The 24,980-nt window shown below is 34.1% G+C and overlaps 1 protein-coding gene across 9 annotated transcripts in view; it reads right to left on the bottom strand.

Moving 5' to 3' along the window:
- Positions 1–24,980, bottom strand: part of PCDH7 (protocadherin 7) — a 396,445-nt gene that overhangs the window by 314,225 nt on the left and 57,240 nt on the right. For 6 of the 9 annotated variants that reach the window (XM_079154082.1, XM_079154080.1, XM_079154088.1 and 3 more), the window contains exon 2: positions 18,075–18,134. The exons of the other annotated variants lie outside the window; for them this stretch is intronic. In XM_079154082.1, coding sequence (XP_079010208.1) covers positions 18,075–18,134 — 60 coding nt within the window. The remainder of the gene's footprint in view (positions 1–18,074; positions 18,135–24,980) is intronic. 9 annotated transcript variants of the gene reach the window in all.

Raw genomic sequence — 24,980 nt, forward strand, 5'->3', positions numbered from 1 at the left:
GTGGCACAAATATGAATATTTCATAATTGCATATTTTCTTTTTGAGTACCAATCACCATTTTAATATAGAAACTGTTAATAGAATTACCAGATGGGTGCTTTATTTGCTTTTAAAGTGGGTTACAAATAGCAGCAATTAGTCACTGATGGAGACCTCTAAGTTGAGAGGTTTTTCATAATTCAGCACCATGATAATTTTTGGTATCATCTGCAAAACAATAAATACAAAAACGTTTGTAAAAGCAACATATGTCTTGACAATTTTCTAATTATCTGTGTATAAAATACTCGATTCTTCTGCACAGACGGAACTTTTCACTTGACATATTTCTACGCTAAAGCATACAAAAGATTGTTAGAAATTAGCGAGTCCTTATTTCTATGGTTTGATTTTATCTGATTCCATCCAGTTAGAATTCAGAATTAACATTTACTTTTCCCACAAAAGAGGTAACTGGTTATATGAAAAACAGGGAAGGATGGATATTGAGCTGAAAGCAGAGTTTTTCTCAGAAATAGCACAGAAAGGAAGCTCCACACTTTTCAGGGAAAATAAGAAGAAAAGGATGCCAGATGGAAATCGGCCAAATGGTGTTCTTTTAGGAATTGTGCCCGAGTTATTCTGAAAGAAAAACAAAAGAAAATAAGAAAGAAACACAGGGAGACTAGAAAGGGTTACCCTGAGAAAGTTTTTGACTTTAAGAAGCAGAAAACAGCTATACATCATGAAGCACACCTGTAGCCCCAGCTAATGAAGAGGTTAAGGTAAGAGAATCACAAGGTCAAGGCTATTCTGGGTAATGTGTTGACACCCTGTTTCAAAATAAAAACTAAAATTGGCTGGGGATATAGCCTAGTGGTAAAGTACCCTTAGGTTCAATCCCCACTGCAGGCAAAAACAAAAACAAAACAGAAACCAATTAACATTCAAACATCTTAGCAGATCCATAGGAAAAACTACTGAATATGTTAGGCTAGGAAATGCAATTTACTGTGGGTTTTCTGTGATATTTGAAATTTATCAGTTGTGCATATGTGAATCAATTATTGATAGTTGCATTTAACCTGTTTTCAGTAAGTTTGTTCATTTAATCAGTACTGGCATGTCTTCTATCCATCCCAATGCCTGAGAACATTTTGGCCTCTTAGTCATGTTCTGCAGATTCATGGGCCCACCTCTCCCTCCCACATGAGCTAAGCAAAGAAGATATCCATTTCACTGTAGACTCTCCAGAGAGCCCTCTGTGGCTGTCCATGCTTTTGGTCCTTCATAACAAAAGAAACCTCTTAACAAAAGCAAGACCTCTCTTGCTTCAGAGTCTCCATAAATATGAGATCTAATGAACCATCTCACTTTGGAATGCACAAAATATTTAAGAGCAGAGAACCACTCTAATTCCTCAGCCCTCTCTATTAATTTTGAAAGTGTAGTAATGGTAAGTTTCCTTTTTTACAAGTAGATGCCAATGGTGACCATGTGTGCTGGGTTAAGCCTCAGGGTGAGAACTTAGAACACTTAGCTCCGGGGAGTGGGGACTGTAACTAGGTGGTAGAGTGCTTGCCCAACATTTCCTCATCATATCTTTGAAATTGTAACAGAACCCAAAAATGTAATATTTGTGATTTCAGGTTATGCATAAGAAGTCTAATTTTAGATTTAAATTTTTAGTGAATATAAAAAAATAGGAGATGCATACATAACATTATGGATCTATTGCATTTTTATAGAGGAAGTTTTATATTGCACTTCATTTACACCTTATTTTCATATCATTGTTTATAAGAATAATTTATAAAATAATTTCTGATACAAGGGAAATACTTTTAGGCTTCAACACAACATTCGGGTCATTTTAATAGTTCCATCAGAGCTCTTAAATATGTCAAAAGAATAACAGCCCAAGTTTTCCAAACAATTCTTCTTGAGAAATTCCATCCAAAACATGTATTTTTTTTATGTGTGTCAACTCTTAGAGATGTGAGGAGAATAGCTGGACATGCTTACCATTCTAAAATGCCTAATGAATTAGCAGACATGGATGCTAATTCAACTACATGACCAAATACACACAGAAAGAAAACTTAAGAAATTCAGTGTCCAAAATGTAAGCAATCAAATCTGGTGAAACTCTACTGCAGGTCCTTTCAGATATAGGAGTGATAAATCTGAGAAAAGTGATGTTGGGTGGGTGACTGCAGGTCCTAATTAGGTTACAGAAATTAAACCAAAGAGGGTCATGAAGGCAGTGGTGAGGGCTGGCTCTGTGAGGACTGCCATTTGAAGTGAGACTTACATGATGAGGAGGTAGACAAGAAGACCTGATGGAAGAAAGCATTCCAAGCAGAAAGAATAACAAGTTCAAAGACATTGACATGGCAAGTCTTTTGTCAAGTTTGAGTGACACACAAAAAAGGGTCAGAGTGACTTTGACTTGGTGAATAGTGCTGAGAGTCAAAGAAGTTGAGGTCATAGAAGCAGGCTGATACCCAATCAGGGCATGCTGTAGACCACTTGAGAGACTGGACTTTGCTTTGTTCTTGCTGTAACAGAAAGCCACTGGTGGATTTTAAATAATGGATGGATGTGTTTGCATTTACACTTTAGAGAGATTTCTCCATGGGGAATAGGTAGCACAGCAGAATCACAGACACCAAGCAATGTTGGTGGTTTGAACTACGGTTTCAAAGAGCAGATGGTGAAAAGTGATCAGATTTGGCCCAGAATTTTTGATATAAAGAAAACAGAAATTACTGATGCATGTGGTAGTGTATAAAGGAATTGTTGAAGTAAAAGATCACCTCCCGCTTTTTACCCCAAATCTGGGGGATGGCAGTACTATTTAATCATATAAGAAAGGTGTATTAGATAAGAACATAGGAATGTCTTAGTCTGTTTTCTGTTGCTATATCTGAATCCTGGATAACTCATAAAAAATAAAGGCATATTGAATTCATAGTTCTAGAGTTTAAACATTGATAGGCCACATCAGGTGAGGGCCTTCTGCTGCATCATAACATTTTGAAGGGCACCACATGGCAAGACAGAGCTTGCTAGTTTGGGTCTCTTCTTCTTCTTATAAAATCATACATGCAATCATGGGAGGGCTATCCCCTTGAATTAATCTAACTCTAACATTTCTCAAAGGTTTCATCTCCAAACACCATTGACTTATGATGATGAAGGTTGAGTTTCCAACCTTTTAATAGCTTATATTGGGGATTAAATTCAACATTAGTTTTAATGGATAAATAGACATCCTAACAGGGTATTCTTTTGCTTTATTACATTTGTGATAATATTAATAACTAGTACTTACTGAGTACATATTCTAGGCCAAGTACATGTCTAAACACTGACACAGTTTTTATTTACTGAATCATTCCTCATAGCCCCATGAAGTTGTTTATTTTAGGGATGAAAAATTTGCATTACAGGATTAATTAGCTAGCCATCTTAAAGGTGACCAAGTCGAAGGGAATGGTGCCAAAACTTACCACACGAGCAGCCTTTTACCAGTGGACAAGCCAAGGGACTTGCACTGAGTGGAAGACCTTGGAGGGTGTCACATAGAAACAAAATCCTGGGGGCACTCAAGACTAATATATCTAACAGAACCAGCATAGGAAACAGGAAAAGATACAGTCAGCAATGAAGGAGAAAAGTCAAGTGAATGTGACAAAGCAAACTGCTCCAGGGAGAGGACATGAGCAACTGTTCCAATGTCAAGATTGAGATGGGAGAGAGAACTGACCACTGGATTTAGCAAAAGCTAATCTAATGACCATGTTATGAGCCATGTTGGTGGTATGGAAAGGACAAAAGTCCCACAGTGGTGGATTAAGAGACCTCAAGATGTAAGTAACTGGACAATGAACACAGGCATAACACCTTGGCAAGCTTTGGTGAGGGGGAACAGATACATGGGGATGTCATTGGAGGTGGTAGATAAGTCAGAGAACTTTCTTCATAATTAGTTAGGTATTTTATGTTTAAGGTAAATTAAAATGCCATATATTAATATGAAAAGAAACATAATCTAGTAGAAAGAGTTTTATCCAATAGAACACATCAAAACCAAACACAAATTAGGATTCCACACATAGGAATTGTTTTCAGTGAATTTCAAGTTTCTATTCACATAGATTTCACTGAATGCTGGAATACTGCTAAACTAGTAATCACCTCCCTAACTCAGTGTAAAGATGAAGAGGGACATTCTCTTTGACTTCCCTTTTAAGTTCTGGGTTACAGTTCTACTACCTCAGTTTAATCAATCCTCTATTCACAAAGTCCAAACAATTGATTTCTAACTTGTTTCTAAATCAGTCACCCACAAGTACTTCATCAATTCTCTTGAATTTCTTAGCAGTTGTTTTGATGTTTTTGTTGTTGTTTTCTCTTCTTAACTTGTTATTATTCTAGATGACTTAGATGACTAACTTTTCTAACTCCAAAATACTTTCACCTCTGTATTTCAGTATCAGTCACGTTTGTTCACATTGGCAGTTCACACCCATAGATACAAAACTGGCTGTTTCCAAACAAAATGTGATTTTCTGTCAAATCTGGAATTGTGAAATTCCCCTCTCTCATCACCTCTCCCACTCACTCTTGCCCACAGAAGCTCTTCCTTAACTTCAAAAGCTGATGACCCCACTGCTTTGCCCTTCCATTATTTAGCACTCTCCACTCTTTCCTGGCCTGACTTCCAACTCCCTCCAATTTTGATCCTCCTGATAACCATTTTCAACATGCTTTCATGGGTGCAATTGATTTCTTCCAGTCTTTGACCTTCTCTCACAGCTGCCTTGCCAATCCCATTACCAAATCAGCCCCACCATCTGTTTGCTCTCCTCCTCCTCCTGGGCTGCCAAGAGTTCCTGAGAAAATTGAATAACCACGCTGATTGACTCTGCTACAAATTTATGATTTCCCATGTCAGCTGAACCCTCAGAGCTGCTCAGCAGCCCTATTACTCATTGCTATTTGGCTGGGCTTCCCATTCCACACAGCAGCTGCTCCCACCACACCCTCCTCAGGTCCCCACCCTCATCCTCACTGCCTTCCACCTCAACATGTGATTTCACCTCCCACTCCTGAGAACTCTGAAGCCATCAGGCATGAGCCCTCCTCCTCCCTCCCCAATCCCCAAGCTCATCTCTATCTGCACCACATTTTGTATCTCAGAAGAACACTTATTCTTTTGTCCATCCAACATTTTGATGTCACTTCTTTCTACATCTACTAAGATGGTGTTTCATTTAGGTGCTTCCTCTTCCATGTTCAACCTCTAACTTTCTTTTAACCCACAAACATACCTGCATTTCCCTATTTTGTCAAAGAAAAAGAAATTAAAAAAAAAAACTTTTATCTCGTCCACCATCAAACTTTTCCATAAAACTTGATATTATTTTCTTACCTGATTACTATGCTTATGAAACTATGAGAAATATCATATAAGGCAGTCTGAATGCAGAGGTTTGACTTTAGTATATATATGCTCACTTACTTAATTAATGGAATCTAGTCAAGTTATTCAACTTATCTAGGATCTGGCTCCCTCATACTGAAGTTGCAGATGCATGGGTTACTTTTATATTATTGTCCTGTGATCTACCCTCTTTGGTAAGGACATCATGGTTTCCATTAAGCAAAACATGATTCACCCACAAAGTAGTCTGGTAGGGCTGCTAGTCAAAGAGTGTTATCCTTCTCTAACCAAAAGTTTGCCAGTAGGACATGTCAGCATTCCCTCTCTAATGATCATGGTGATTAAATAAATTGACATAATTAGATTTAACTCATTCCAGCAGTAGTGTTTGAAAGAGATAGTTTGCAAGTTCCTACTAACCTCTGAATTTACTTCTACACTCTAGAGCAAGAGTAGATCTTTGACTTTCCTGAGTATGTTCCTTCATCTTTCAACTTGTGAGTTCTGTTTCATGGTTCAAGAATATTTTTTTTTAGTTTTAAAATTTTAAGTTATGAATTGGTTTATATTGTTTTAAAACACATATTATTGTGATTAAATGAGATAATTTGGATAATATATTTACCTCAAACTTAGCACCTCATAGTACTACTGAATTTTGCTGCTGCTATTGCTTTTGATATTGTTATTATTAGTTTGTCTATTCTTAGCTCAAACAATTTCCTTCTTTCCTCTGTGTCACTTTATTGTCTCTTGTGATTCTAAATTTTCTTTTTCTTTTGTTTTCCTTCTATGGTTCATTGAGATTAGTCCTCTGCTCTACTCTCTCTCTCTTTCTCCATCTGCCTATCTAAGGATCTCACACACATACATGCAGTCATCTTTCATGAAATGTAAATCAACTGGTTCTCTCCTTCTAATTTTTATCTCCTAAATTTCACATTCCAATTACTTATTAAAATGTCCAAACCTAAAATCTGAAGCAAACTTCTTACAAACTCCTACTTTCCTTCTCCTCTCTTCCCCAACATCTGATCATCTACAAAATATTTTACATCCATCAGTCCATATGCCTCTTGGTCTGTGCCCAAGTTCAGTGTGCATCAAAATCACAGGACCAGACTTCAGGCTCTAGGAGTCCCCTAAAATGTACCACTTTCTGCACTGATTTTACTCTCCCCTGCCTTCCACTCTAAGGATAAAGCTATCTTTCTAAGCATATTAGATATTATCACTTACTTAAAAACTTTCAGTGATTTCCAAATTCTGATAGGATAAATTTAAACTCCTCGGAGTAAAACTTAAATCCTGTGCTGACCTGAGTTCACTTACATTTTCAAGTTCATATCTAGTCACTCACATATATTTGCAGATATATATATGTGTGTATTTATATGTATATATATTTATATATATATGCATATATATCCAGAATAAACCAGCACATTTACACTTCCTTTAGCTAATTCTAAGGCCAAGTCAGCTCATGACTAGAAATACTGATGTTCATATTCCTGATACACTATACATGTGATAACAATATGTTATATTAACTATTACATCATTGAGCATTGAGAAAATCCTAAATTTTACCCAATGGAAAAATATTCCAACAATATTTTAATCAAAGATTAAATGTTTTCATAATATCATTCGTAAGAAAATTTTTATAGTTAAGTCAATTTTGAAAAAGAAAAATTTTAACACTTTCAGTAAGAAAAATAAAGCTTGCATTTTCAAATCATGGTTAACATCAATATTAAAGGTATGATGGTATTCCTACTGAAATCTATCAAAAACAATCAAAATTCCAAATAAATATAGAATCATCAAAATCATGTGATAATGTATGTTGGCAGGTGCGGTGGTGCACACCTATAATCCCAGGGGCTCAGGAGGATTTAATGGGAGGATCCTGAGTTCAGCCTCGGCATCTTAGTGAGGCCCTAATTAACTCAGGGAGACCCTGTCTCTAAATACAATATATGAAAGGGCTGGGGATGTGGTTCAGTGGTTAAATGCCCCTGGATTCAATACCTGGTACCCCTCAAAAAATAATAATAATAATAATAATTACATGATAATGTATGTTGAATATGATTTATGTGGGACTTTGTGTGAATTTTATGATAAACATAACACTGGCATTTTGGAAACTGAGTATTATGAATATGGATATTTACAAACAGAACCATCAGTGAAATACATTGCATGGATATGATATGTGAAACCTCTGCATTATGTGAAATATTAAGAATGGTTTCTGCAATACAAAATAACTCTATGGATATCTTTCTTGGAAATTTCTAAAATAAAAGACCAAACATGAATAATTATTCATAGGCCAGGGGTTCTATATTCTTGAAACACCAGAGAGTCCCAAGCATGTTATGGGCTCTTTCAGCTCTAACAGATGGAAGCTGCATTTCTTTGGTTTCAAGTCAAAGATCAGACTGAAAACATCCGAGCAGAAAACATCTATTCTGGTAGAATATCTTTTAATTGGAATTAAAGGTGAAAAAAATAGGAGAGGAAACAAACAACTCTACAGACTATGCCTTCAATAATTGATGATCCTTAAAATTTCACTGTCACAGGAACTGCCAGACCTGTCTTACTGAAAATGAGATCTCATGAAGTGCTTCATCTTTTTCAAAAGAAAATAGTAATTCCTCTAAATCATTGAATGGTGAATATCATATTTGTACTATTCACAGCATAAATTCAGAGTGTGTTTTTTTTAGCCATGAAGGACAAAAACCAAACAAAAAAATATTGAAAAGAATTTAGTGATGTGCCACAAAATAAAAATCAATGAAAACTGCATTTGGAGATATCCTGAAATAAAAATGAGTTCATACCCTGAATAGTTAGTTCAGACAGTGGCAGAAGTAGAGAGGGTATGTGGACCTACTGGGTGAAGATGCTGAGCCATTGACCTCAAGATGGCCTCGTGGGCTTACCTTCATCCAGATATTAGCTTGAGTTCAAGGAAAGTCTCTTTTGAGTTAAAGCACACGAATTTTTATATTAAAAGCATGTTTCATAGTTACACCAAACATCATACAGGTTTGCAATATTATTACATATAAACGATGTTAAGTATAAACTAAACTCCTTTCAAAGAATAGTTCCATGGCTATGGGTGTATGTGGTTTGTTAAAATTATTATTATTATTAATCATACTTTTTCCTCTATTAAGAAAGTAGGCACTGGTGCCTACAAATGCCAAATGTTCTTTTCTACTACTTCTTATCTTCCATAAAAAGTAGCGACTAATGCCAAGAGGAGTCTAAAAAAATATGTCTCAGCTAAGCACCCAACGCAGAAGCCTTTAGGTTTGCTTGCTTCCTCCCTCCATGTCACTTTCTCTGCACTGCCACGAAAATTATTCCCTTAACAAATCAGGGCCTCCACTCCCAAGTCTTTAAAGACCTCTGTTGTCCGATTTCCAGTTCTTCAAAATCAAGCTGAATCTCCTTAAAATGGAATATAATGTTTTATACATTTTTATCTATTTTTCAGTCTCCTTTTATAAAATCCTGCCTTGACACCCACTTGTCCTCTCCTAGATCCCTGACTCTAGTCCTTATGTATTTATCACACTTGGACAATGTACATTCATCTTGCCACAATTGAATTCTTGCAATTTTGTAGATCTTGAGTAACAAAGAAGAATGTGAGCATTGACAGAATTCTTATGATTTATGTTATATATGTATATAAACAAGTACATATCACCTTATCTGAGTTATTAATATTTTTGAGAAATGCACTATACACGACATGTAATATAATGCAGCAACTCGATAAATTTTTACTGAGAGACTGATACTTACACATTTTATTAAATGTCCTAGAAAACAGGTGAATTTCCTATTTATGGTATCAAATGTATTCAACCATCCTTCACTGAGCATCTACTATAAGTGAAGAACTCTGCTAAGAACTGAAGAAGGGGAATAGGTAAAAATAAATCACACTTGGACCTTCCCAGTGAAGAGATATATTAATGAAATCACACATATATACACTTACATGCACACAATATACCATCATTAAAAATAGGAAACTCAGGGTACCATAAAATCACACAGATAAAGTATCTTAAAACTGAGCACTAACAACTTGATAATTGAAAAAAGCTTAATAAAAGAATCATTAAAGGTAAGATTTACTCATGTAAAATTGGAAAGACAAATTGCAGGACACAAGAGTATGGGTTAGAATGAGCTGGCAAGAAAGTAGGAAGTCAGTAAGGCCCTGGAAAGCTACCAGACACAACTTCTAGCACTGACTTCATGGAAATGAGGACTAGAATTGACAGATGGAAGCAGGAGATTAGAACAGGAGGAATGGAATTCTAAAGAAAGAAATTTAATTTGTTAGCAATAAGTAAGTAATATTTCTGAAGCAAGTTCTTATGCATTTGCAATGAATAAAATAGGCTAGCCTTCTAGTAATATCTGAACTCTTATCGAGAGATATATCTTACTCTAGATAATTTGTCCACAAGCTTTAATATCAGTTCAGCAATGCCCTCCTGCATAACTAAGATCTGTTTTATTTCATAATCTGGATCAGTTACCACAGTAGTATGTAGACAGATTTTAATTTTTTAAAACATGTCTTCTCATGAAATAATATCACTAGATGACACAGTAAATGGAATGATCCTGAATAACAATTATGGGGACATATCAATTTCAAATTCAGACTAAACAAGAAGTAATAGTGACTACTGAGGGAGACCATTCGACCACATGACCATCTACATACAACTACTCAACTTGAAGCTCCAACTGATGTACACCTTTGAGAAAAGCAAGCTATTTAGGAAAAATTGCAACAAAACAGTTAACGAAAACTGAAATAAAACATTCCTAAACATCATAGTTAAAGAAAATAAAATGATGTCAAAAACGAAGCAAGAAGAACCACACAGAAAATGTCATTGTGTTAAAAGTACTTGACAATCTGACAGTTTTGATTAATTAAAATCCCAAATAATAACAACAAAAAAGAGTGCAGGTGAGAATATGAGCTTACCTATTTCCTTTCCTGAAATCTATTAGAAAATAAATACAAAAATAAATAAGGAGTTTTTTTTAAGTTTATTTTAGTGAATCATTTCTAAATTCAAGGAGATCCTGGTATCCCTATGAAATCAATTGAAATATGCATTGGTGATTGATACTTTTTGGTATACTCTCATTTACAAATATTACCATGTTTGATAAGCACATTTGTATGTTCTGAACAATTCCAAAACATTCTGTTTCAAAGCCATGCAGAATAGGAAGCTCATTCATCAAGGTGTTAAAGTCTGTGCCAACAAATGATTTTAAAATCAAGCTTCGATTCCTGAAAACACAAAGGAAATTAATGTTGTAAAACAAACACAGCTGAACTTCCAATCCCAACCTAGCCCATGACTAGTTCAGGATCATTGGAAAACATAGGTGATTATTTTTAATATCAGGTAGCACTCACAGGCACCTATCTTATGACAGGCAAGGTTCTGTATTGCATTCAGACCACTTCTGAAACCTTAGCTCAAATAGAATAGGTACATGTCCTGTGTCACATTTCTGAGCCTTTCTGTAATAACAGTTTATACTTGTAGTTGCTCACTTTATGCCAGACACATTATATGTCTGTATTATATATTTACCTACATATAGCATATTCACTGACTCACATTTCCTAATAATGTGATGCGAGTGTGGCTATGATCTTCATCTGAACACAGGATTGATTAAATAACTAGCCCAGCTAGCTGACTGGTCCATAATCTGTGCTCTAAACACTTCATACTTTAATTATCGATATATATGTAGCTTAAAGGTATACTTTATGTGTGTGAGCCTAAACCTTAAAGTTATATATTTTCATAAGACATTCAAGAGAGAACAAAATAGAGTAATTCAGACTTTCAGTAAACATTTAAATTTTAAAAATCACTCTCTGATCAGATCATTGTCAGGTAACATCAGATGAAAAATAAAACTGCAAGTTTTTGCTTGTCTGAATATACAAAACCACCAAACTAAAAGGAAGCGTGGGTGTCAAACCTCCCTGTTCTCCCAGCACAAATGTTTACTGAAAGGGTGTTTTATCACCAATTCAAGTTAATCCTCATTCCAGAAAATAGAATTTTCAAGTGAATATATGCCATGGATTAAAAATTTATAATATTTACATACTTCCTATGTCATTTGTCTGAAATCCCTACAAAACAAAAACAAACCGTTTGGTTGTGTTAAACAAAGAAAAGTTCAAGAAGAATAAAAAATTTTAATGACTTTCTCCTTATAAAGTTTTACATAACGATGAATTTATACTTCCATAGGTACATGATTAATTATCTATAAATGCATGATAACCAAGTGGAATCTAGACATTAACTACCAAGTGAAGCTTGGAACAGTTTTAGAGAGGGAAAGGAGAGGTTTGTGAAGCTACTGCAGTATCCAGACTTAAAGGGATCTGATACCTCATTATACAGTCATAAAACAAGAAGCCAAGAGCTTCTAGTGGTTAAGAAAGCAAGCTTGACCAAATATCAAGATCTTAGTCAGATTCTTTAAGTATTTTACTTCTTTGAATGTATTCAATTGTGAGTGGTGTGGAATAGGGAGAAAAGAAACCTCCAGAAGATATGCTGTGTTTTATAGTTCAATGTTCATAACTGCCATGGCCATTCTTTATGCTACTGCAAAGAAACTTCCATCCCACGTAATAAAGATAAACATGTACAATCTGAATATGTTCTTGCTGGGTGGGGAAGAGGGGATGAGAGAACTCTTTTATGTCATGCACATGATAAATTATTTCTAAGATATACTTTTCTTCCTTAGGCCTGTCCAAAGGCAGAGTTCCATTGTGACTCTCCACAATGCGGTCCTTTGTAAGAAATTTCAATGGTTCTTAATAGAATCCTATGAATCACATTATATATTCAAAAATATGATTACCCTTATACGTATCTTTTATGTTTGCTCCCCAAATGTTAAAAAAGTTTTTTTGTTTTTTTTTTTTTTTTAATCTAAGTGAATTCTTTAGATATTGATATATGGCCACTTGGAATTTATAAATGTAGTTCATTTCACTCTTTTGCACACATAATTATTTGGTATGGTTTTAATTTATAGAAGCATTTCATATCATTAAAATGGCTTTTAAAAATATCTTCTGGAATCAGGAAAAAATCATATGCAGATTCTTTTGTTCTAAAATAAAACATTATTTTTAATTCCATTGGTGTATGATGCAGCCTTCAACAATTGTGAATCTTTTATTTTTTCATTGTCTTCATTAAACCTATTGGGAGTACCACAGCTTAGGTCACAACATGAAACATCATGCTAATTAAAGTGCTAATTAACTGGTGTAAGAAATATATTGCATGAAATAGATTGCTGTAATACTTTGTTTTAACTTTTGTGTCATTTCTACTTGGTAACCACTAATTTAGAGTCCTCTAATCATGCTCTTTAATCCAAATGTTAATCTCAGATGACAAGAGCACATGATTACAGAGCCTTAGTGCAAGACAAACTACATTTCTTTTTAGTTGTAAAAATGGGCTACTGAAAGATAAAAGGATCCTTTTTTTTTGTAGACTCCTTGGTATTCGTTTGAATACAACCTCTCAAAAGGTAGGACTAATTGGAAATCAGACTTATAAACATTTTCATAAACTCCTCTATTTAAATAGCATGGCATTTATGTGACTATCCATTCTAAGATTTTTATTTATGTGATAAATATGATCGTTTCCTAAATATTGTTAGGGTCTTTCTTAACACATAATTTTTAAAATTACATGACTTAACCAACTAAGTTTATACTTTGGGTTCAAAAACCAACGGAAATTTTTATTGAATAAACAGGCAAGGTTTTTATAAAGTCAACCAGCAGAAAGTTAATGCAGTCTGACTGTACTCACTTGAAATGTATTATCAGGAGGTAGTCAGTTTCTGATCTTTCTGGAATGCACATACCAAAGGTCTGCTTCTTTCATGAGCCTGACACATATGGGAGAAAAAAAAAAAATTCTCCGACCCTCCTTTAACAGCTAGACACACAGGAGGAAGAAAGATTAGAGACCTGGATCCCCCTCAGCTCCCACTGAGACAGTATTTTCACTGACACAATTGGGCAGTAGCAATTAGAAAACAGGCTGAGCTGCCCTGATCTCGAGTTCCAATCTCTTAAAATAGGAAATGTTATTTTTTTTCACCCTAACATCTAAGGATATAGGCTAGGAAGATATTCATCTTTAATCATATTAATTTTAACTCCTCATTAGTAATCCACAAAAAGCAGCATAAGATAGGTTGGGATGGTAAGGTACCATCCATAAAAATAGAGTAGCCAGCTCTATCATTAAAAAAGTAAAGATTATTGAAACTTACAGCCTAATAAAAATCTGAGGTTGACTTTAAATGGACAGTTGCTAAACTGTGATATAAACTATCTCGTGTTTTCACACAAGTGAGGTTCTGTGTTTTCCAAGGTCACAGAGTCACTTCTGAGGCCTGTATTTTCCTAGGTCACAGTTCTTAATCAATATACTTTATTCAAAATGTAGTTTCAAATAGGCAAAACTGAGGGTGATGTTTGTTTGTTTTTTTCCTTTCCAAAACAAGTTAACCTATTGCCATGTTTCAAGTGAAATCCACTAACTTTTCAGACAATAAGTATCATCCAATTCAATTCAGCAAGCATTTATTTGGTTTATACTTTACATGTTTCAATCATATCATTTAATAAATACTATACATTTGCTATTTAATGACTTTGAAAATAAAGTCCTCCTCATACATAATAGGCACTTATTACTTTCAAGAATAACAACTACTTATTTGTCCACTGAAGACTATAATCTGCATTATCCTTAATTTTCATGATTATATAATAATTTATAACCTTAGTTTTCACTATTTTAAGCTACTATTCATCAGAGGAAAATGTATTTCTTTCTGACTGAATAAAATCGTCTTCAAAAATTGTTCTTTGACATTTTGAAAACTTTCATTATTGACTTGTGAACAGTTTGATTTCAACCTTCACAGTTTCCTCTCACTTGTCTGTACCTGAAAAAAATGATAGCTCATATAGCTTTAAGATTTGAATTATAGTTTGACCAGAAACTGATGAATTTCCCTAGAGAACCTGTAATCTGCTCAATTTTGCTGAGTTTTACACCATGACATATGAAGAATACTGGAAACATGGTATTGCCTTTTCTTGGATGTTTTTATTTTACTTTTTGACAGTGGCATTGGGTCTATTTTGGCCCATGAACATCTTCCAGCAACTACTATTCTCTGTTATTATGTTGATTATAAAAATAATTAGAAAAGTAATAATTGTCAACATTTATTGAGTTCATGTTATGCCTTGCACACATTGCCTAGATTAATCTAATTTAATGGTTACCATTAATTGATGAGGTAGACAGTTATTAACTTTTTATCACATAGGAAGACATGTAAAGAGGGAAATGAAATTTCTCCAAAAGCCACTTACTTATAAGTTAATGAACTACATTTCGAACCCAAGCAGCCTGGATTCCAAACACCACACTCTTGTACATTATGGAATTCCATAAATGGCCAGAGATTTGCTTAAATGAAAAAATGTTCAATGTGACCAATTCTCTAAGTAAGAATCCCTGATGATTATCCATTCCACCTTGTGATTTACAAAAGTAACACTATTTTGCAAGCCAGTGTGCTACAATGAAAAAATATATAAATATAAAAATGTGATTATATGTTGTATATGTATATACATATGTCTATATATCTAGTTTCTATGTAATATCTTTACTTTCACTTTGTTTCCTGTTTCCCTTACCTTCCATGGCTGGAGTACTAGCAGGAAACTAAAATAAAAGTACTATTTTCTGTGTGAGGCACTTTGTGATAAACATTAATCGTGAAATTATAACAGTTGCAAGACTCCTCTGCCTGTTGCTTCTTCTAACCAGAGAATTACCATTAGATGAAAGAGCCTACAGCAATAAACATCAGGGGCTAGTGTTTGCTTCTCCTCTGAACTCAACCAGGCTGATCCAAGTCCAGAAATGTCTTTGAAGTCACAGAGACCTTCATGTACTGATCAATCCTTGGGGGGTAAAGAGCAAGAAAAACTGGTTCTCTTACTTTAATATTCTGTCAGGGAGTGCGTTCAACTCAATTCACAACAAAAGGTTTTCTCTTTTACAAACTGAGTGATTTTGTACTTGTGTGCTGCTTGCTTCAATTAACTCAAGGGAACCTATTGATCTCAGAACATGATTATTTATACTGTTGTCTATATTTCCATTAGGTTAAACTATAAGCATAGTAGCAACAACTGAATTCATATTTTCCCTTGGTTTTGAGTCTTGTATTTCGTTTTGGGTCAATTTAACTGAAAAACAGTATATGGTTCTCTTAATAGCAATGATCAATGTTATCAGTATTATCAGTTTACAATATTTCTAAATTAATAAAACTTTAAAACTTAAGAATTAAAATTATCTGAAAATTGATAGTGTAATTCAAAAGCTCATTTGAGTCCTGAGTACCTGAGAACTCCAAAAATTGATCCCTCAGGCCTTGCTGTTTTGTGGCAGAGCAAAATTTGACATCAAGACTTGTAATTCATTCAGGCATTATTCTTACACTCTTCACAAATATCTCTGTCAAACCTTTTATGTTTATCTTTAGTGTCTAAGCTTTTTGTTCTCCAATTGTAAAGATATGGAGAATGTATTTTAAAGACCAGCAATGTGAACATATTTTATGTCCCATTATGTTTTAAGAGACTATTAAAATAGAAAATACAGGCATCTTATAAAGTAGTTTTCTTTTATTGTTTTGGCCACAGAAAAATATTCAGTACAATATAATTATACAGTTTGTAGATTTACAATTTATTATAAGAGCATAAATAAAGACAAAAATCCCTGTAATTTTATAGATAGGATACCAACTGCAGTTGATTGTCACATAGAAAGAAGAGGTAAAAATTTCAACTATAAAGTTAATCAGCAAGATAAAGACAAATGAATACAAAATACCAGAGAACAATAGTTTCAAAATTATTATGGCACATGGTGACTACAAAAAATATGTCAGTCTGCTGCAAATATTCACTAACTCATCTGTTAACATCTCATTTTTTTTGTTATATAATTAATGTTGAAGAATATTTGGGGGAACTATATGTAACTTATTGGTAGGATCAAAAAGTTCTAGTTAGAATATAAATTTTCCCTGCTATCTTCTACAACAATATCTACTATTCACTCACATTCTGTCATGGAGTGAAGCAGGCTTTAGGGTTATAATATGACTTTTCAACTATCTGCAGACTGATTTCACATGAGCTGACTCTCATTACTTTCAGACATCGGTACCATCTTAATTTAAAAGGCTCAATTGCATTAAATATTATATTTAATTGGAGAACTTTTGCAGTTGTCATTCTATTTTAGAATTCCTTCCTTTGTGAATAATAATCTCTAGTAATAACAGAGATGAAATGGCTTAAGACAGTTTACTCCACCTCTTTACATTCTAGGCAACAAACCAAAGTGCAAATGCTAATCATTAAATTTTACATCCTTCCACTTATACACGCACACAAAAATGCATCCACATATGCTCCCACCCATACAAAAATCTGACTTTATGTTTATACAGTATCTTCAATTGAGCAAGTAACTATAATGCAAAGAGGTACTTCCTGCATGCAATTCATCATTTAATAAAATAAAAAAGGCCCTCCTCTACATACATGAATGCATAGGACCACAGATTTAAAAGGCCAGTTTCTTATTGATATAATGGCCATACATTCCTTAAACACTTCCATGGTTAATCCTAAATTCAATCAGAAGTTGCGTAAAATGTCTGTGAGATATATTGTGCCCTATCTTCTACTTTTATACCATAATAAATTACGTTTCAACAAGTGTCAGAATGCCTACATTTTATTTCCTATTGTGTCCTCTAGTTTTCTTACTTTCCCTGATTGGCAGTAGTATTTCTTCTTAGTGCCTCATTAAAGAGCATGGAACAGTCCAGTTTTCTCGGAATTCAGTCCTGAGGTATACATTTCCATTTTCTTTGTTGATCTAGCACAGGTTCAGGTGATTTCTACATAATACATCCATTAGTTCAAGCAAGGCAAATAAAATCACATCTATACTAATTCCCACATTATTAACTATAAACAGGAACAGGGTGCATATCTCCACTCTTTGCTTGAGTCCATTCAAGTGCAAACTGAAGAAAAAGAATTTCCTGTTCTTCTTTTCATACTCCTGAGTATGGTGATACCTGATTCTGTCTCTCCACAGTAATTAATAAGATTGTAAAACCTCTCTCACATCCCTCCTTTAATACCTACTGAGAACTTGATTTTTTTTCACTTGTTGGCAAGTATAGTTTGATTCCTTTTTTGTAGAGATCTTATTTTAAAGTCATTTTTGTTTTCTTCAAAATCAGGGCTTTGTTTTAATCAGCTAGTAATCCTGCCCTTTGGGAATCGATTTCTCTGTATACAAGACAAGTCCAGGTCTATTAGGATCCAACATATTGAGTTGGAACATGGCATATATTTCACTTACGAGCACATACATTCATTTTACACGATTCCTCAATGTGGCCAGGGGGGTTCGTGGTCTGCACTGTATCCACCTATAAAAAATACAAAAATATATGTCTGCTTTACAGGGATGTGAGTAGGGTTTTGCCAACCTACTTCCAAAGCTTGAACTCATATCTTGGCTGATGGTATGTATTCTCTCCTTCTTAAAGATGTATTTGCAATGTCCATGACCTTTTCTCAGAAGTCACAGAGACATAACAGTTCTCACTACAATTAACAACCCTGGGGCATCTAAATCAATACAACTGACTAATCTCAAGGATGCTATCTCTGAAAAGAAATGTTTTGCATGTATACAGAATAGTAAGTTAATTGTGTTTCAGGGTTCAAGCTTTTCAAGGCTATGAAATGTCAGAGGGAGGGGAAATTAGGAAGGTGTGGGTGTGGGTTTTGTTTATATTATAAACACAAATAAGAACAAAATGATAATTGTATTATCAATGTTTTTACAATTTGCACATCCCTAAGATTTCAGTGATATGAGCTTGATTTGAATGTTCACACCCATCAAAGTAGTTTTCTCCTCTCTGAACGAAATCCTTAGATAATTCTCACTCTTCATAGAAATCTGGGCAATCTACGTGCTACTTACAAATGGCCTACTGATCTCTGGTCAAGGAAGAATTACTCTTCCCCTCAAAAAACAAAAACATAAAAAATAAAAGGATTGGGAATGTGGTTCAGTGGTTAAGCTTCCCTGGGTTCAATCCCCAGTACCAAAATTTTAAAAACAGACTGTAAAAGGGCAATGTTTTCCAGTATTTTATCTAGTTTACACAAATAAAATGTTCTTCAAGATAGTTTGATGCTAAAGTAAGCTTTAAATAGTGTCAAATAATGCTTTGAACTTCTTCTTTCAATGCCAAAAACCCAACAAAGCATCATTTTCCAATTTGATGGTGAAATTTAGGTTACTAAAATCTTTAGTAAGTTTGAATATTGCCATAAAGATGGTAAATCATTTTCAGAGATTACACATTGTACAATTCACTACCCAAAATACTTATCTTTAAGAATTAGGATCAGAAAAGAGAAATAATCTGCCTAACTTCTATGGCAATAATGGAACAGCACACAAGTCAAACTTAGTAAAGAAGTAGATGGTTTATTTCCCTGGATGTTTGATCACCCTAGTTTTTAGAGTAAATGGTATTAAAAAAAAGAGTTAACACCTAACTTTAAAATTAGTTAATTATATTCAAGAGCACAAAATACTTTGAAAAATGTTCTGACACCTGATTATCTATATTAGCTGTGTAATTTTAAGCCACTTTAAAATATGTCATATTGTAATTAAATTTTATCTATTCAAGAAATAGTTTTTCTTTCTCTAGTAGCCTAAATGTTAACATAATTTGTGAGGACAACTTAACCAGTTACATAAGCAGAGCACAAATCTACATGATTTAAATTAAAAGTTTAAGATGAACACGGGTTCTATTATTTTACATAAAGCATACCTTGTACCTTTAATTTCAAAATTCCTCATTACTGAAATTAAATATTGGAAAGTGTCTGATTTTGTGTTTTATTTGCAAAACATAAGGCATGCCCAGACTACACGAGAACTTCCTGTTATGTACTCTTACTATGTGTGACATATTTCTACAACACGTATCAAACACTTAACTGTCTTGAGCAGTTATTCATGTAATTCCTATGCAAGGCTACAAGATGCTCCCTAAGGGCACACATCATGTACACTCTGTTTACTGCTTCCTTCTCAGTAGAAGCACATGCTTAGTCAGTAATAAAAATTGAATTTATGAATGAATGCATACCTGGGAACAGCTAATTAAGTAAATAACGTGACTTGTTATATCATAGTATCACATATATGATTCTGAAATTTTGAAATCTTGCAAATCTTTCAAACTGCAGAAAGTGCTCTTTATTTCCCTGCATATTATTTTCCTCTTATTTGTTAATTCTTTCTTAAATTTAGTTTGACAAACTGAAATGTTCATTAAGCACTTTTTTAATCTTTTCTACAGAGTAGTTATTTTCTTCTTTCCTTAAATAGACAATGTAAAGTTTCCTGCAAAACTTTTAATAAATGAACAAATAAGCAAAATAATTTTAACAAATAAGAAATTAAAGTTCTGAAAATGTTTCCTATTTATTTCCAAAACCTGACTTATAATTCAGATTTATAAGAATATAATACATGTAAATAACATATTCATCATTCTTCCACGGAGAATAATGAAATTATCTTATTAAGATGTTATTCAGAGATAACTCTCATTTTGTAAGTTAACTACTTCATATGTTAACTTCTGAAGAACAGTCTTCTCTTTTTGTGGCTTTTAAGCCTTGATGCACTGAAAAAAAAATGCAACTGTGTACTAATATTCTTCACCTGTCACTGAGAAAAATGGAGCCTTTTCTCACCATTAAAGATTAATGTTCAGAAACAAAAGTGCATATTTCAAATCACTTATAGAGTTCACAGACAACTATCTAGGAATCATAGTTCTGAAAACTGTTGTTTGTGAGAGTCAGGGTAGAAATGGATGTTACTGGGATGTGTTTGTTTTGATTTGAATCAGCTAATTAAAATGGCCCTGGAAGCAATTTTCAGATCACTGCCGCTAAGGAGATAGGCTCCAGTAAATCAGACCTGAACAATCTTTCAGTCAGGTCCAATTCAGTTGAAGTTGTTATAGACACAGCCTTTGTCTTCTCCTTTCAACCTTCCTTCTCAATTTGTTCTATCACCAGGACAACAAGTTTCTCTCTCTCTCTCTCTCTCTCTCTCTCTCTCTCTCTCACACACACACACACACACACACTAACACACACACGTCTCTCTCTCACACACACACACACACACATATAATTCTCACACACACACACACACACACAAGGAAATGTTCCGGTAGCACCTCCCAAGCTATCTATATATCTCATTCAGTTCCATTTCCTAACCAAGAGACTGAATTAAGCCAGGAATTTACTTTTTAAAAATCATCAGTAAAATATTGAACTATAAAAACTATAGTCTTCCCATTTTCTAGTCTTCCCTGACCAAAGTAGCAAGAAGTGGCAGGAGAAGGAAGTTCAGTTTTACAAAGTATGACAATAGTATTCAGATCTAAATATAAGAATATCTGTTACATTCATACATTGGAATACACCTGCTCTCTTCTAAAAAACTTAAAACCATAAACAAGGTAATATACATATTTGAAGGGACACCTATCTTTTTCTACTTTGTTAGGTATGTTTTAATGCTTAATGACATTCACCTATGCAATTGGTGTAAATTAGGCAGAAATAGCTGTTGAATGTGTCTGCATATAATTGGCAATATATAAAGGGATTCTATGAATATTCATTAATTTTTCCTCGACTGATGTTCAAATCTAGGGAAAAGTAAAAGTTAACTAATGAAAAGCACGGTTCATTTCACAACATAGAAAACGAAGGTAATGTCAGTTTCCACTATCTGGAAACAGGATGTTAATATTTATTTTAGAGTATAAATGTGTAACGTAGACGCTGAACCAGTACAGAGCTCCTTTTCATCACTGAAAGTTATCTGTTACTTCATTTTAAATACTAGAAAATCATCTGAAATGGAAAATGACATATGGTAAATGCAGGTGTTAGGCAAAGGGAGGACTATGAGATAGACAATTCTGGATGGTATATTGGTCTTTTACTTTCTTCTGATTTATATTAATAATATATTAACAACTATAAATTATAAGACTTGTTAATGACTGTAACCCCTGTACAGATATTGATGGGTCTCAGGATACACTGCCTCCCAACGCGGTACCTCCGTCTTTGAAAAAACAGAGGAAACAGGTTGACCACTCTCACCTTCACCTTCCTCTATCCCTTCTCCCTGTAGCAGGTCATAAGACTGTCATGTGAGGGATCTGTTGTGTATATCTGGAGGGAAAGAACATCCTTATCTATGAAAACACAGGAACAAAGAAGAATCTGAACAAACGGGACTTGTTGGGTTCCTGCAGTGCATGACTATTAGATCTGCCTCCTATGCCAATCACACTTCTCCACCACCATCCACCACTTCATCCAACCTGCACATGAAAGTATACAAGTTTGCCAGTTTCTTTGGGTTCAATTCCTTACAAAAGCTCTGGTGTCACAAAAAACTTACATTGAATAAATTTGTATGCTTTTATCTTCTTATCATATTTTTATTTTAAGTGATTCAGCCATGAACCTAATAATGGGTGAGGGAAAGGAATCTTTCTTTCCTACAGTGTTTATTTCAAGATCATACTTAACTGTCTAATTTAACCTCACAAAGTCCTTGTGAAGTGGGAATCATAATTTTGCTCATTTTACATTTGAGGGAATTGAAGCTCAAAGAGCTTAATCTTCTTACATAAAATCATGCAGATAAGTGGTAAAATCAGGGCCCCAAACCAAGACTTTTGGCTCCTAATCAAATATTTTTTAGACTATACTGTGTTTGCTCATAAATTATTTTTTTTAAATATGGCTTTAAATCTTTGAAAAATAGACAGCTAGTTTATAATTTTAAATTTCTCCATTTTTAACATGGTTTAGGAAATGATAAGCAAACCTAAGCAAGTTTCCTAAACTGTTATAAATGAATGTACTGAGCTCACTTCTGGAAGCCTGTGCATTTTTTTTATTCAATCAAAATTATTTAAACTTATAAATTCACAAATTCTGTCATCATTATTTAAACTGACATAAATATAAGAAATAACTTAGACATAGTTGAACATTATCTAAATTGCCAAAAAAGGAAGAGAATAAATAGGACTAATTCTATTCAATCAAAGAAAGGGAAATGTATACCCACTTACATGTATATATACACACACACATACACACACACACACACACACACACACACACACACAGAGGCTATTCATTAACACTATTTCAATGACACTCTTAAGGAATAGAAACTCTTTACATTGGTAAATAACCACTGAATTGCCCAGGAAAGGAAAGGGGATAAATAATATTATACCAATTCCTCATCACAAGTCCTTTAACCTGACTTCAGAGTATGAATGATTTGGGGCCTAACAAAAGGATGCCTTGGGTTGTATAGCCAAGCAATCAATATTATTGACTGGTTGCCTGTTAGAATCATAGAATTCAGTATTAGAAAAAAATGCCAAAGGTTATAGAGTCCAATCATGTCCAAGGCATGGAAGGAAATACAGAGCAACCCAAGAGATAGAGCCTGTCTTGAGGAAGATTTTATTTGATTTTTTTAAGAAATATACAAATACATACCTATAAATGAACTCAAAACTCAGAGCATAAAAGAAAACCAAGTAGGCAAAGCTATGGGAGAATCATGAGATGCAAATAGGGAGAGAAGACAGGTGAAAGTAGGAGAAAGAGTGTTCCCTGACTCATGAACCCAGAGTTGAGTCTTAGAAGATGGCTGAGGCAGAGATCCATGGACAGGAAGGGAAATAACATTCCAAGAAGAGACATATTGTGAGTTGGAAAAGAGGGGAAGTGGTAAGACAGTGAGAGGAGTCCATCTCCCTCTTCAGCAGGTGATTTCCTGTCAACTGTCCTGAGACTACTTTTGTAGTTGGGGTTCACATATAATAGGAACTATGGAAAAAGGAAAAGCAAACAAAACAGCCCTCTTCTGAGCATCCTCAATTACAAATACACAGGTAAATCAAGTCACTACCTGTCAAAAGATGGAAAAATGTAACTTTTTAAAAAAGTTTGCTATGAGAAAACTATTGTAACGAGATATTTGTAGATTGTGACTCTATAGTACCCTGTTCTTAGATCTTAAATCATTTATATCACAGTTCATTGTTTTATTTCATTCTAGTTTTTATTTTAAATACCTATTTCAAAGAAACACTTTTTTTTTTTCTGAATTAAGGAGGGATGAAGAATAACCAAATATTGCTATGCACTATTATAAATAAACACAGAAGCATGGATTCCAGCTTTCTAGTTCCAGTTACAATTGGCCAAAATTGAGCATTAATGCATTCTATTCTTAAAAATTCATAATGAAAATTTATAATGATGGAAATGTAAACTATTATCATTATTCTCTTCAGACTATAACATTGGCCACCTTTGAAAGCAAAAGTAGTACTGGCTAGTATTCATGTGCCAAAGCAATAAGCAATCTGAGAGAAACGGACTAGATGTTAATGAGAAGATGAAGTGAATAGCAAGCTCAGCTGTCCTTAAATGCCACTGAAATTGCAATCATGTGCCTGAAAAATTGAGAGCTACTTGGGGAAACCTTGAACACCCACGGAGGGGACTAAAAAGCAGAAAGTGTTTCCAGGTGATGAATAAAACCACCAAGAGTTTGATCTGCTAACAAGCAAATAAAGTAAATGTCCAAGGAATTAACTGAGACTTGAAAATGTAAATGTGAGACTGAACAAAAAAAGGAAATCTTACCAACCAGCTTCCTGTGTATAAAGATATGCTAAAAATGTGAGAATTGGCACAGTGATTATGTGGTTCCTTTGGTTGATAATAGATGAATTTGTAAGTTGAATATAATTCTCTTTTAATACAATTTGTGGTTTACCAACTTCAAAAATCTATGCTTTGTGGCTATCAGAAATTTCTAGAAATTTTTTCATGAATACTTTCAAAAATACTGACATTGATTTAAAAATTGATATGAATGTATTTAAATATTGATTTTAGTACACAGAAAGACATTGCATTAATAACTAATGTAGAAATGCAATCTCACAGATAAAGGCCATCTGGATTCTTCCTCTACTACATTATACATTTTACCAGTGACAACTTCTGATGTCCAGAAAGGTGACAGGACATGTTCAATAAAACACTACTGACCTAGGATTAAAACTAAACATCTTCTCTTCCAAGTCAACGCTTTATTT

The sequence above is a fragment of the Sciurus vulgaris genome, assembly GCF_902686455.1.
Source record: "Sciurus vulgaris genome assembly, chromosome: 9".
NCBI lineage: Eukaryota > Metazoa > Chordata > Mammalia > Rodentia > Sciuridae > Sciurus > Sciurus vulgaris.